Raw genomic sequence first — 15,420 nt, 5'->3', positions numbered from 1 at the left:
AATGTGAAGTTTCTGTGCTATTCTGCTATTAAGCATATTTGAGTACAAACAGTATTTTATAAATTTGAATCTACATATTTTGACTTATCACTGGAGTTCCTGATGAAATATCTGAAAAATTACTTCGTTTTCAAAGAGTAAATGACCCTCTGCATGGGGAGGGCACATTTTCATATAAGACAAAGCTAAGCAATACCCAAATCAAAAAGAAAAGAAATAATACTCTGACCAGCATCTTCCTTGCTGTATATTTGATACTCAGTGTCCATGCCAAGACTTTGAAACTGTTGTGTGAGATACTCTACAAATCTTTGGTTAGACCTAGCCTCTGGGCAAAGAATTTACAACAAAAACATGTGTGTTTGCACATGAGGGTCAGCTCACCTGTAAACCTCTGTAATTGCAGCTGCCCAGCTGTGCACGCTGGGCTGCAGCATGTGCACATGTCAAGGCCAACTTTTGTGTGGTTAGTGCTGAAGCAGAGAGGAGTTTGATTGTCCAGCTGGTTGTACAGTTACAAGCAGGGGCACCAGAAAGGAAACACCAAAAACAAAGAATATTTTGCAATATTGAAGAGTGGGAGATAACATGAGATGATAAAGCAAGGATTTCTTGTTCTAAAAGTGGAGTTAGGCTAGGTGATTGGAAAGTACTTTTCTAAAGCACGCTACAGAGGATGAAATTATCCAGACATGCTGAAATTTAGAGAGATTTTTTTGTTGTCATTACAGAAAATGTCTGCTAGCAAAACTGAAGCCTTTTAGATTTTTATGCTTTAGACAATTCCTTCTCTGCAGGTTTAGGGAGTTCATATTTGGCTGCCTTCTACAGTCTGTGCAGTGATTCCATGCAAGCAACAATTCACTCATGACTGTTTTGAAGGCATATTCACTCCTTTTTGATCTCTCTTCACACAACTTCCAGGAGTCACTTCTTTGGACCAGCTTTTCTTTTTTACGGTGCTTACTGAGGTCTTCTTCCCATGCTTATTTCTACATATCCATTTAAGCTTAACTCTTGTCATCCTGAATTTTTGTTTTATTTTTAAAAATCAGTGCTAAAAATATTTGACTTTTACAGTGTGGAAGAATGAAGCCCTCTTTTTGTGCACACAGTGGGTATAATTTAGGAAGCTGCTCTTTCAGATTCCTCCATGTCTGACAGTTTCAACAGCAGACAATTTTTACACAATTTAAGCTCCATTCTGGTTCTGTTTGATGAGCAGTCACTAGCAGACTCTTCTTAAAGGCTAAAGATACCCACAGAAGCCGGGAGAGCGAGTACTAGCTCACTTCATGCAGGCCTGTGAGAAGCCCTTGCAGGTCACCATTGTTAACTACTGATCTGAAAGAGTTTTGAATGAGCAAAGCCCTTGAAAGAGAATTTCTGTGGTTCCGATATCAATTGCACAATCCATCCCTGCCTCTCTATTTTTAGGTGGCACTGCAAGAGGCGCAGTCTCAAATAGAGTAATTACAGATCTTACATAAACGTTCCTGTACAGAAGACCCACGTATTTAAATTCTGAGTTGAGAATGGATTCAACAATTTTATCTGCCCTCTTTATTCCCCACTCCTCATTCCTTTTGGGACTAACTTGGAATAACATAAAATATTGTAAAAATAATATCAATGAAACTGTCATCATACTAATCTGTGGTTTTATGGTCACTGCTCTTGATGGCTCAGTAATCATCTGTCTACAATGTGTCTAGGTTGACATTCTTAATTCAGCCTAACACTCTGATGCTCTTTGTTTAAGAAACAATCCTGGAAAGCAGTTTAAATTATTTCAACAGATGATCAAGGGAAGCGTAATATTTCTAAAAATGTTATGATTGTTTCTCTTAGCAGACCTATCCTCTCTGGCAAGAAGAGTTTGATTGGAGGCAACCTTTGCAGCAGACAACTGCCATTTGTTGTCCCTATGAAAAACTGGTCCAAATCCAAGTTAAAAACCTCCAGAAAAAATAATTATAAATTCACACGTCCTCCATAGCAGGCACTTGATAGCATATGGCAGCTAAATATGCCAAGGATTCTTTCAAGCATACGCCATCACTTAGCGGCTCCCAGTTGCCAAACTACTTGTGGGTGTGATATCCCCCAGGGACCAAGCTCCTACCCATGCCCTCTGCAGCTCTTAAACTGGTCTTTTCCTGCAATGTCTCCTTTCCAAAGGCAAGGACCACGCTGATTGTAAGAGCTCAGCTTCCTTGTGTCTTCTGTGGTAGGAATGCACATTCGCTTGTGCAGTTTGTACCATCAAGCACATTATAAAGGATCCACCCTCAGCTTTTATGACCTATCTTAATTCAGAAATTTCTAAACTTCTAAAATAGTTTCACAATTTTTTCTTCTAATTTTAATGTTGCCTTAGTTTTAGTTGATTTTCTAAAGGCAATCTTATGTTAAATGTAAAAAAATACATCTTAACATACGTACATGAAGAGTATTGCACCTTCCTGTGGTGCTGCCTTGTAACTACAGCCGTAACTTCTATCAGCTAAGTTGTTTCCAATTTACAAAATAGGGAAGGATGCAACACATGGTTCTTATTTAAAGGAATTTTCAGTCCGACTCTGCAGGACTCTAGAGCTCTATACTGCAAAGCTTAAGGTTTGATCTGCCTTTCCTTTGACCCTTTGGAGCAAAAAGCATTTGCTTTTTGATGGCATTTTTGAGGAACACGAATACCTACGTAAGATCCTGAACATTACTGTCTTACTGAGCTCAGCATTTAAACTGTAGTGAGTGGAAAAAGTAGGATCAAAGACAGTTCTGGGACATGCTAAAACATACCACAAGGAGTTTTCAGCATGCTGAAAGGTTTTACACTTTTGTATTCTGATTCTTTTAGAAGACAACAAAATGAACAACAATAAAAACAGCTACCAAACCCTACATCACAATATGTTAAAATGTTTGTTTGAAAACACCATTGCTAATCCTGCTCACCCACTCATTTTTGCTTACTTGATCACTATGGCAGAAGTCAGGTAGGATTTTTCTGGACACATTAAAAATGCCAGTTCCACGCATTGTTTTAGGAATAGGTTTTCTGCTCTCGCTGCTTGGTTTAGCAGACACTGAGTTGCAGTTCTGTCCTTGCAGTATAGGGGAAAAAGGAGAAAGGAAGGATCTTCAGTAAGGAATATGACAATTGTCTGGTGAAAAAACAGCAGCAAGAAATAAGCATTCCCACTGAGGATCGTCCCCAGTTAAGGTATCCCTTTGTCAACTTGACATCATTGTCTGTTCAGAAAAATAACCAGACTGGTTCTGAAATCAGGAAATAGGATCACTGAAAATATGACGGAGAGGATGGAAGGAAGGAAACGGATAACAAAACAAAGCAGATCAGAGTGATAAGATAGAAGGGTTTCCTAGGTGCACTGCTTGCTGAGCTGTAAACTGCTGAATAAAAAGGAGAAAAAAATAAAAATGAAAAATAAAAAACACATTGAAGATTCCTAAAATAATCTCTTGCCAAAATGTAAGCCTTTCAAAACTTTACATCTCTAGCTGGCAGAGCTAATAGATACATGAGAAAAGCAGTAATAAGTAGAGAGAAAACAGAGGGGAACCTTAGTGTTCTCCACCTGCCATGAGGTGCATGGTCTTATTTTATTGATCATCCACCACTCAATTTATACAAAATGTTTTCCAATGTTCCACATCTGTAATTTTCAAATGCAAGAACACTTAAACTTTGATTTATGTGAATTAAATGAGCATGGGTAATTTAGGTTTTTGCACAATCTTTAAAAAATGCATACAGCAGCTGTACCACAGACATCCAGAGAGCCAACAGAATGTTTTAGTTCTAAAATAATAGCTGAATAGCTGCCTGGGTTGTTATTTTTTCATTTGTTTGTTTGTTTTTTTGGTCTGAACAATGCACAAAGAAGAGTGAAAAAGCTTCTGTGTTGGTTGTAGTGATTTTTCACAGTTTCTGATGCTGGGTCACAGAAGATACGCTGGTTTTACAGCCCCGCTATAAAACAGCCCTTTATCTTTTCTCCACTAATTCTGTGGTGGCACATTTAACAAAACTAGGAAACTGGAGATAATATGGATGTTTGCAGATTAGATGTCAGGTAATAAATAACACTAATTTCGCATACCTGCAAATGTAAAGTTGCCTTATCACTGTTTAAGTTTCTCACTCTTTGTAATGCCTGCCAACATTTTAACCCAGGCAAATTACGGTATTGTTTTTGCTGTTTTTTCACTGGGATAAAATACACAGTCATAATATCCTTTTATCAGTTTTCATGGTATAAAAGGACTTTGGTGCTTAATTCACACTATGTGCTGCTGAGACAATTTGGGAGCTCCTATTTTGGAAGATGCATTTATCTTACCTTTTAGTCTTTTTGTTTTCTTTTCACCGTGGTTTGAGTACCACCTGCCCAAGAAGATGCAGCTGTGACTCTGCCCAGTCAGTGCAATGCTACAGGGCTACAGAGATCCCCCGAGAGATTCCTTCCACTACCAGGAGGCTCTACATCAGCCACAGCAAAATTAAACGACTCCAGGTAGGAAGAAATCCAGTATAAATACTTGCAGTATAAATACATGCACTGTAACTGAAAGATGCATTTCCCAGGTGGTGATGACTTTGAAGAGAAGGGAGAATCTTATTCCAGGTTCTAAAAACCGGTAAAATGGTGCAAGATATGGTTTTGGTTTACCTTTACAAATATATGTAAATATGTATTCATAGTGCTTTCATTATCCTGTGGTCCCTAAGCACTGGCTCGTACTGTCACAAAGGTTTTTTATATGCAACTCAAAAAATAGTAATTCATAACAAGGAGCCAAATGTTGACTTCTTTTCATAGGGTCAAATAACCATTCAGTTGAAGAGTTATTTTTTAATTTGCTGAAAGCTTTTGCTGCTCTTGATACAATGCCATACTTTTCCATAGTGAAGGAAAAGGTTTTATATAGCTAGGATGAAAGTGAGGGTTTCTTCCCCTGCTTGCATTGCAAATTTCAAGCACAACTGCTACTAGAAATGACAGCAGAGTTAGTAATCAGGACTCGGTCATGCATTGTTAGACTCCAAGGCAGACTGTGAGATGTTTATAAAAGCAATGCTAGGCCTATTTAAAACCCATATAAACAATAGCTTCTAATTGAAGCTGCCAACTGTGTTCCTGAAAATGTTTATTCTAGGTTTCTTAAGGCATCACTGAATTATTAAAGTCATTACTAGTTTATGCTCCATCTGCACTGGACTCCAGAGCAGTGCTTTTCTGTTTCCCACCCTATTTATTTAATAGAATTAGATTTTTCTATAGATAGACACAAGGGAAATGTAACTACCTATATTGTACATAATTGCTGTGTATCAATTTACTACAATTACAAGAAATGTTGTTTGAAAGAGATACATTTGCTCTTAAGTGTACTTGTCCTCTTACAAAGAACATATCCTGAACTGCTCTGAAATGCATCTTTGATTTTGCTCCCAGGATTGAATAAAATGGGCTAAAAGGCAGCTGAAAGCAACATCTGGGACACCTGCTGCCCAGTGAGAAACAGCCTGAGTAATTCTCCTATTTAACCCTGGGGAAGAGTTTACTTCTCTTTTAGCTGTTACTGGTATCTGTGGTTTTCTTACTGTAGCTCACGCACCTAAAAGAGTCATAGTTCATTGGTATGATTTAGCTATATCAGTGTACTCTTGTTAAACTAACAGTTTACTGAATGAATTATTATCAGGAAATATATCTTCTTGCAAAAAGAAGATCGTTTTCTTTCTGAAATAATGAAGATGAGCCATTTTTCCTTTCTCAGGCTGGTTGCCCCAACCTGTTGTAAGACCCTCAGTCACTACTAAAGCAGTCCTAGGGTCTGACTAAAGAAGGCAGATATTTGTGATAAAGCATTTAAACATTGGATATAAGTGAACAGAGCAATAGAAAAAAAAAATGTTTTATGACTGCTCAGAACCAACAGGGTGTAAAGCCATCTAAGGAGAGTTTTTCTCTTTATACGTTGATTTAACTGAGCAATCAGTATGCCTGACTTCTATTACTGAAAGGAAATAAGCCCTTTTATGCTAGCTGCCTGTAATTATGGAGATTCCTTACTTAAGATTAAATGGGGTCTGTGATTATATTTTTCAGTTTTCTCTCCATGAGACAAATCATGCATTTGAGATCCTGACATCGTAAATGCATATACTTAATTAACTCAGTTGAACAATTCCCTTGGCACACATAATAGTGTTTGTAGGAACAGGTTTTGATTTCTGCTTGTAAACTAAGTGTCTGGAAGTGCTAAAGGAACTCTATAGTGTGTGTCTTTTTTTCCCTTCCTTTTTAATTACTTCAATTGTCTCAATTTAGAGAAAAGAAAATATTTTCAAAAAGAAATTGAATGTAAGCCTAGACTTTCCACAGCTGACCTCTAACAGGCTTTTATATGGTTTGGCAATTAGCAGCCTCAGGAGAATAAACAAATATTCTTTCTAACTGAGCACTAATTACTTTTGGACATCCCTTTGCACTCATTAATATTCAAATGGTAAAGAAATTTAAAGAAGATATGTTTATATGTTAAACCACTATGTTTTCAAGAAAAGGAAGAAGAAAAGCAGATCTGTTTTACTCAGATCAACTTTACTTTTTTTTTTTTTTTTTTTTTTTTTCTAGACAGGATTGATTATCATTGAAAAGATTGGCTGGGATTTTTGTTTTTGGTATTTTTGCAACCTGGTATTTGTTACAAACAGAGCCTGTAGTAGCAAAATTAGACTATTTCTAGCATCTTTTTTTTTTTTTTTCAATAATTTCTGCCTTATCCTTGATTTGAAGAGCTACTATAACCTTTTTACACTCACTTTAACATTTATCTCATTTCTAACTATATTAATATTTTGTTGTTGTTGTTGTTTTGTTTTGTTTAATCTGCTAAGAGAAAATTGCTTCTCTAACCCCCACAGTAGGGGACTACTTTAAGGAACTGCTTATAACAAATTCCAGTCCACAAAAATTAAAAAAAAAAAAAAAAAAAAAAAAGTAAAAAATGAAAATAAAAAAGGACAAACTGATGAAAAAGTTTCTATTACAACAGTCTCTTAGATCCATTTTCAGGAGATATTTTTAAAATGTAAAACCCTATTACTGACATTTTACTGGCAGTCTAGTTAGAGAATAAAACATCATTTTGAAGCAAAAAGGCAGCCAATAATCTTTCAAATATGTCTTGATTCCAATTAGAAAGACTGTCTGGTTTGCAACAGCATGGATACATGTTTAAGTCTCAAAACTGCACTGCCACAAAGCCTGGCAAAGCCTACCAAATAGGTGGAAAATAGAAATTATAGTAATCCACATTAAGAAGGCTAAATCCTCCACCACAGAATGAATGTCTGTACGTTGACCTTCGCATAGCTTGCTGCCACTTAATAAGATGAAAATTAAGCTTCTTACAGATATACCGCGATCAACCGAGGAAAAGCAGGAAATACTGCTTTTGAACTAATAGAAGAAAATGTGTTGAACCTACAAAGGTTTACATTTGTTTCAATTTCCTTAGGACTGTTTTATCACTTGTGTGTGAATATTCCTTTCTGCTCTCGAGCAATGCAGTTCATTCCTATCGGACTTCTCATGATGAACCTTTGCAAGGTTCGCCTCCCGGCCGTGACCAAAACTGGACACACGATTCTACAATTGCTTTATAACAAATCAATGAGCATATATATTACAAAACTGCAATTATAGGAGATCAGTAAATGGCCAGCTTTGTTATTTAGTCATGAGAATTTTTTTGAATGGAAGTACATTCCCTCACTGAAGTCAAGTCTAACTGCTAGAGAAACCTGCATCAGCAGAGGCTCCGTATCTACACTTTCCCACTAACTGCATTAAAATCTTGCAGTGCTCAGAAACAACTTTACAAGACAAACTGAACGTAGCTAGAATCTAGTCACACCTGGGGATACCAAAGCCAAATAAAATCTGAATGAAAATGAAAATGAAATTCAAAATGAATTCCTCTTTCACAGCTGTGTGGGCACAAATTTGAACAGAAGTTAAAATGGGGAGTTTGTAGGTAAGGTAAAAAGATACCACTCAAACAAACATGCGGGAATTGGATAAATGAAGGAACCTTTTAACAGTCACTTTCTTCAGCTGTTTCAAGATACACAGGTATGATAGTTAAATGCATTCAGTGAGGATTGTAAAACAAAACTACTGTACAGTACCTTATCTGCAAAAGGATTTGTACTGCTTTCCTTGTAGATTCCTCACTGGGATATGGGATTATGCTGTGGAACATGTCTGTAGTGCTACTCAATGAGAGTAAAATGTGCTGGTACCTAATGAGCTCTGGGGGAAATGGCATGCAGGCTGTAGTGTTAGTTTAACATCTGTTACCGATGTGTACTGAGATCTGCAGAGAGATGTTCACCAGACACCTGAAGGAAAACTAACTGAAGAATACCCCTTCCTGCCTCTCCCATGCAGAACACCTGCTCATTTTGCTCTGAGCTTTCTGTGATTCCCGTATAAACGCATTTTTTTAAAATCGAGCACCTAGGTCAATGGGCAGCATCTCTGAAAATTTCAAAGAATTACTGTTTAAGTAACTGGTGTGCTCTGACAACTCCTTTACTTACCCTCATTCCATGTTTCCTAATTTCTTGGCTTAGAGGAGGCTGCCAGATTCATTTAGGTTTGTTTCTTAACTTGAGACACAAGATGCAAAGCATGATAAGCAAGCAGGTTCCAACAAAGCACGAAAATAATGAAAAAATCACTATGCCCCTATATATTATGGTCCCAGTCAACGTCTACGTTTCATTTACCACCACAAAGCATCTGTTTACTACTAAGTAACAAAAAGTAAGTTGCTGTAAAAGCAATTTGTACCATTCACATTAGATTCAGAACAAATTTACGTTTGGTTTGGTCATCTCCAAATGTGAGGTGTTTACCTTAAGGAACAGGAGAGAGAGTGGAAGGAATGAGGAAATACAGGTGTCAGATTTTCGTTTCCTGCCAAAAATTCATAGTAGGGAGAAGAAATGATATCCACGCATCTGGGGAATACGTGCTGCAGTGGTGATACAGAGAAATGGCTGTCTGATGAACCCAGACCTGCACCAGCAAGCTCTGCTGAGCACAGTGAACATACAGCAACCATCTACCCCCTGTAAGGACCTCTGCCACTGCTGACATTTGACATAGGTATCTGCCAGGCAGAAATAAAAGAAAAACTCCTTCTTCAGACCTGAGCCTTTGCTCAAAACTAGGCACAAGATGGTCTCCAGACAATTCTAGAAATATAAGTAAATTCTGTCAAACTGCAGGTGCCTACAGTGACACCTCTACCATTACTGCTCCATTTCTCTTAGTTTCTCATTCTTTATGAATATCAGCCAGCAGTGGTCAGAGCACCCAGAAGAAGTAATCAGTGAGGAGATTCATGAATACTGTGTACTGTCACATGAATTATTTTTATCTCTTTAAGATTACTGACTTCAGAAGAATGTCGGCCCTTGAAGAGCTGGTCCTCTCGTGCAGTGGCACAGAATTGATAGAAAACAACACTTTCAAAGCCCTGAACACTTTGAAGTCCCTGGAACTCTACAAAAATCAGCTAAAGCAAATACCCACCTGCCTCCCATCTGGCCTTGAGATTTTAAAACTTGCTGATAATTCCATCACCACTTTGCATGCATCGGATTTTGAAGGTTTGATGAAACTAAGGGTGCTCGATATCCGGAACAACCTGATTGCGACTCTGCCTTGGAGTGTGTTTTCTTCCCTCTGCAACTTACAGAGTCTGATTCTGGATGGCAACGACATGGAAGCTGTGTCTGCACCACTCCAGCTGCCTAGGCTGCAGTATCTGAGCATGGCTGATAATAAACTAAACTCTTTCCCAACCGGCTTTTTTGCATCTTTCCAAAACCTACAGTTTCTCAGTTTAAGCGGCAACTTGCTGACAAAAGTGCCTCTTGACCTACCTAAGTCCTTGCTCTCACTAAAATTAGAGAAAAACCGGCTCAAAACGGTAAGACTCCGAGACATGAAACACCTAGAAAACCTGACCGAGTTCTTCCTTTCAGAAAACCAGCTCACATCAGTAGATGGTGCCCAGCTTCTTCCTAACTTAACAACGCTGGAGCTGTCTAAGAACCAGCTCCAGGCCATGCCACCCAGGCTGCCAGGCAGGCTGCAGAAACTTGACTGCAGCAATAACCTGATTCAGAGGGTGACAGCGCAGGACTTCCAAGGACTACAAGACCTCAAACACTTGTTCCTTGACAACAATGCTGTCAGCACGTTTGAGGCAGGAGCTCTGCAGCAGTGTGCACAGCTTTCTAACCTGGCACTGGAACAGAATCTCCTGATTTCTATTCCACTGAGGTAAGTGACTCCAAGGATAGCTGCTTCACGGGTGTCATCTCTCCCCCCTTACATTACGAGAATGAGAGCCAAACTGAGAAAATATTTGCATTCAAACCTGGTCCTAGTAGAAGTCCATCCATACCATAAACCCACTGCCATAACTGGCACTATTAAGCACTAACTGACTAGCAGTCAGCATAGTACTGCAGCTGCTTTCATTACATCTGTGGCCCCCAGTGATCCCCCTCCTTTCTCATCTCTCGCTGCCAGTAAGACTACTTTGTTTAATCAACACATGAATAGGAGGAATCTGCTGGGAGAGTATAACAGTGATTACAGATTAGTTACACTGCTGCTCACATTTGTCTTCTCCCATAACACAAAATAAATAGAGCATTCAGTAAAACAGAAAGATGGCAATTTTAAAGCTGATGTTTCCACCAACCCGCACTGAGTTTATTATTGTCAGAGTATTAAGATTTCTGGAGCTGAGTCTGGTCAAAACGAATATGTTTCTTCAGTGGATATTACCATCCCCAACTTCATTAAATGCACACATTACAAGGTATTTGGAAGGCTTATAACTGTCCTGCTTCAGGCTATAAGCAAAATTCCAGTCAAAGTAGCACAGAAGAAACATCCCCTGGGCACACTGGATTCCTTAATGCCTTGCTCACAGGTTCTCTCACATTCATCTGAGTGATGGCCCCGGCCATTATCAGTGGTGCTGTGTTAAACCAAATGGAGGCTGCTCTGATATAAAGTGGCAATTTTGTTATTTCAAAAAAAACTGTGCAATAAGATGGCATAAAAATAGTAATGTAATTCCATTAACATCAGCTTTTTTAACACAACCACACTAGTAAATTTTATTTTTATGGCTTGTGGACAGGTTTAACTGGCCCAAATAAATAATGCAGTAAAATTTCAATTTGCTTAGAACGAGGTCCTTTAGCATTTGAATCTATTTGGTTGAAGCTTTATAATCAGAAAGTGATTTAGTGGTGTATAAATATTTGATTTCAGTCTGCCTTGACAGGAATGTTTAATGCTTTCTAGTTACATTAGTATTGTCTAATCCATCTTATTTTACAACCTTTGTAGTCACAAGAATTAACAGGAAGGAGTCCTCTATTAGCCTTTAAACAGTGAAGCTTTTAGGGAGATATTGGGCCCTTTATTTTCAACTCAGCAATGCACACAAATTTCAAGGGGAGGCTATAAACATGAAGTGGGAAAGAAATGACAAGAAGTAAAATTTATGTACCTAATTTAATTGTGTGTGTCCACGCATCTACCTGTTGATCACCAGTTGCAAGGACATACAGAAATAAAAGTATTACTCTGATAGCTATGTGAGAACTACCAGTTAACTGCGTCACAGGTTAAAGAATATAGTTAATTTGCCACAGTTACCGAGTCTTAGTGGTTGTTTAGTGGGAACTGGAAAAAAGAAAGGTTCTTTCCTTTTATTCTGAAAAGGAAACAATGATATGAAATTGTCTCCATCAGAACTTATATCCATAACATGTCCAAGTATTTCATGGCTCATACAGAAGAGCCCAAGCTCCAGAAAATCTTGCAGGGAGGGGTCAGAATGCAGGGAAGAGTCTGATGATATTCCCTGGAATGGCAGTGGTATGGCTGCTGCGGTGAGCTCCTGAATGCACACGGCTTCTCTGCCAGTAGCAGGATCATTAATCACATGCTCCGATGTAGTTATTTCCTCAAGATCAACAGAAGCTAAAGTCAAGCAGTACATCTGCAAAGCCTTTACAGGTTTACACTGTACAGGTTTTAGACTGTAATCTGTTTGGATAAATATCTGAAATGATATCCTACTGACTTTGATATTATTGGCTCTAGGATTTCACCCCAGACTAGCTCCTTTTGTCACATTGAGCAACTATTATCACTGACTGTGGTTACGTTTCAACACAAGTTGATTGCAGCCACAAGCGCTGGTAAGACCAGGGTCTGTGCAATGACTCAGATGTGTGAGAATTTCAACATGTGAAATCCTCATCTCACCTAGGAAATATAGCACAATGCAGAACTGCCTTACTCTTGAAATATTCCCAATGAAGTTGTGAGATTTGCACAAATATGGCAATCACCTTTCAGCCTAAGAGGTCAAACTCAGCTTCACAAAAACCTGCCAGTGAGGGTCACAGTGTACCCTCTAATTTTCAAAGGTATCTCAAATCATTACATTGAGATAAACCCACCTCATCCTTCACTGGTTGTGGGACACTGCTGTTCAATTCTAAATGGTTCTTGGTGTTATTATTTATATTTTGCCTTACAGTTATATTGAGTAAATTTCCTTAAAGTCTCTAACCTTGTCTCTTAACCTCATCACCTTGCATACTACAGTAGTAAAATGATTTTTAGTTAACACCAAATTGAATTTATTAAAAACATTCCACACCAATTAAATGGCTTTTCTGTTAAATAGCTTTCACTGACTAGAGCAGGAGAAAAAAAAAAAAAAGATTGTAAATAAACTATATTTAAAAACTTTTGTTATTGTATGGCTGGACTAAAATTGCTGTTTAGCTCAGCTGCACACACATGTACAGTTCAGAACTGCAATAATTTGGGAAAACAGCTCAAGCGTCCACAGATAGTATTCCAACAACTTGAGAATAGAAAAAGAAACAAACAAACAAACAAACAAACAAACAAAAAAGAATATTAACATTTCAGGACCACTACTTTTTTATTTTATTTTATTTCCAAAAGATTACACTTTTGTTAGTGATAGTTTTATTTAATATGTCAGATGTTCTTGGACAAGCAGAATCAATATAATGAACATAACAGATTCCTGTTGTTTTATTTTTATTCAGACTTCCAGATACCCTTGCTAGATTGGATCTAAAGGGGAATGACATAGAGGACGTTGGAGAACAAGAACTGAAAGACTTGAAACAGCTTCAGGTTTTAAATTTACGGAACAACAAGATATCTGCCTTGGATCGCAAAGTCTTGGAGTATTTACCTCGCCTCCGGCATCTCTATTTAGACGGAAACCCCTGGAACTGCACCTGTGACCTTCTCAGGACCAGAAGAGTGCTGATGGCCAAAGGAACGGATGTCAGGGGAGGGCAGTGTGCGGCACCAGCAGAGAGCCGAGGAGAAAGCTGGATGTCTTCCAAAAAGATTCTGCAGCACTGTGAAGATAATCTGTCTTCCATGGAAAAAGGCAAAGAGGACAGAAAGAAAATGAAACTCAATGAGGCTGCTAGCATCGCAGTAAACACAGACGATGATTACTATGATTATGAACTAGATTAACCCTGCGGTTAGTCTATGGTGAATCTGAAAGCTGTCTAGAGCTGCCCACCACCACCAGTATCACTACTGACAACCAGCCTGCTGGGCTGCCATTAAATTTTCCCCTTTAATTCATAGTATAAATGTTAATAGCTGGTGACAGAAGGGCTATAATAACGATGCCATTGTAAACTGAAAATTGTAAAAGAATTGGCCATTTTTCAATGCCATTAGTACTATGTAGCTTGAGGGAAATAAGAATACAATAACAATATCTTAGAAAAGCACTCTGTAACTCTGTATGGACCTTTTTATAGTAGAGCATTCATAGAGTTGCGTAAAAACCCCATAAATAAAATCCTGCAATACTGCAAGATGCTATTACCTGTAGTCTGGCATTCAACGCATTTAAACTCAGTTTGAGATGGAGAGTTACACTGACGTGGGTAATTTCTCAGGATTGCTTAGAGATCCTTGCTTTTGAAAAATGAATTTCAGTTTTCCAGAAATACTTTCCTCTTTTATTTATTTTAGACTATTTTAAATGACATTAGACTAAATTAACTGAGCTCCAGGCAGAGCACAGAAGGCTCATCTAGCAACTACAACAAACAGAAGAATCAGTCCTGGTTAATGAGATTTAGTACTTGTTCCAAAGTTAATTAATAGCGATGCATAAAAACACTGGGGTGAGTTTGATCCATTTCTATGACTGTAAACAGAAAAAGGGATATTCTCAGGAAACAGCTTTCTACCCCTGCCAAATATCAGGATAAGGTCCAATGAGACAAAGTTATTTCAAGAGTTTATTTTGGTAGCTGAATAGCTAATTGACTACCACATAGCTCCAGTTGCAGTATGTATAATACTTTGGGGTTCACACACTGCAAGCGCCCCCTTTCCCTGGTGGGAACCTTCCAGGCTTTTGCAACACAAAAGGGCTCCACGGTATATGCATCAGCTCTGATGTATGTGCAAATATTATCAAGCGATTCCCAAAGTGCTTGAAAATTAAACAAAATTGGAATACCAAGACCACTAAAACCAGTGAATTACAAACAGTAATCTAAGGGGCTTCCTGGCAGTTCATAAATCTCCACTGATAAGTAAGGAGCAATAACACCAGCAAATTACTTTTCAAAGCAAACAGTTTCTATTATTCTTTATCTTCTGCTGGCATTCAGTAACCGAATAATCACTCACATTCATAAAGTCTGTTCTGCCAGATGTCAGAGTGCAGCTAGTTTGTTACAGCACCCAGGCAAAAGAACTGGCGCTTGGGTTTCTCAGGCACCCAAACATAAGGCTGCACAACTTAAACAAAGAGATGAAAGTTAATTTAGGTTTACAGTTCAACTTTTGAATGTGTCAGCAGCTATGCTGATGGTAGGAGGAGATTTAGATGTTTATGGAACAGCACATGCAGCCCTAGCAGTTTCAGTGCTATTTTGGTTGGGTGTTGCTCTCTGTTGGGTATTGCCTGAGGATGATTTATTTACTTTCTCAACATGAGAAAACGTTTTCATGGTACGGGATTTCTCATTTGATTTTGTATTGATGGAGCGTTTCAGTGGAGCGCTTTAGGTGCCTGCAACGCTTGAGCCTTCCCATCTGTTTGGGAGCACAACTTGAGAGCTCCTGCTCCGTGTTTTGCTTGTGAGGAACTGATGAGCTTGTGCCTCCGGGGCTTTTGGGCTGGGGGTTGTTACAAGGCAGGGCAGGAAGGCTCCAAAAAACGAGGGGTTCACGTAGGAGATGCAAT

General features: G+C 38.5%; 1 protein-coding gene across 1 annotated transcript; it reads left to right on the top strand.

The window, feature by feature from the left end:
• Nucleotides 1-4,328: 4,328 nt before the first annotated feature.
• On the top strand, nucleotides 4,329-15,207 carry LOC101791721 (nephrocan). Its single transcript, XM_005016681.6, has 3 exons — nucleotides 4,329-4,541; nucleotides 9,496-10,397; nucleotides 13,232-15,207. The coding sequence occupies exons 1-3, from the start codon at nucleotides 4,353-4,355 to the stop codon at nucleotides 13,677-13,679; spliced, it is 1,539 nt and encodes a 512-aa protein (XP_005016738.2). The 5' UTR covers nucleotides 4,329-4,352; the 3' UTR covers nucleotides 13,680-15,207.
• The last annotated feature ends 213 nt before the right edge of the window (nucleotides 15,208-15,420 follow it).

The sequence above is a fragment of the Anas platyrhynchos genome, chromosome 3 (genome assembly GCF_047663525.1).
Source record: "Anas platyrhynchos isolate ZD024472 breed Pekin duck chromosome 3, IASCAAS_PekinDuck_T2T, whole genome shotgun sequence".
Classification (NCBI taxonomy): domain Eukaryota; kingdom Metazoa; phylum Chordata; class Aves; order Anseriformes; family Anatidae; genus Anas; species Anas platyrhynchos.
The sequence above is the reverse complement of the archived record's forward strand: the minus strand, read 5'-3'. Positions and strand labels throughout refer to the sequence as shown.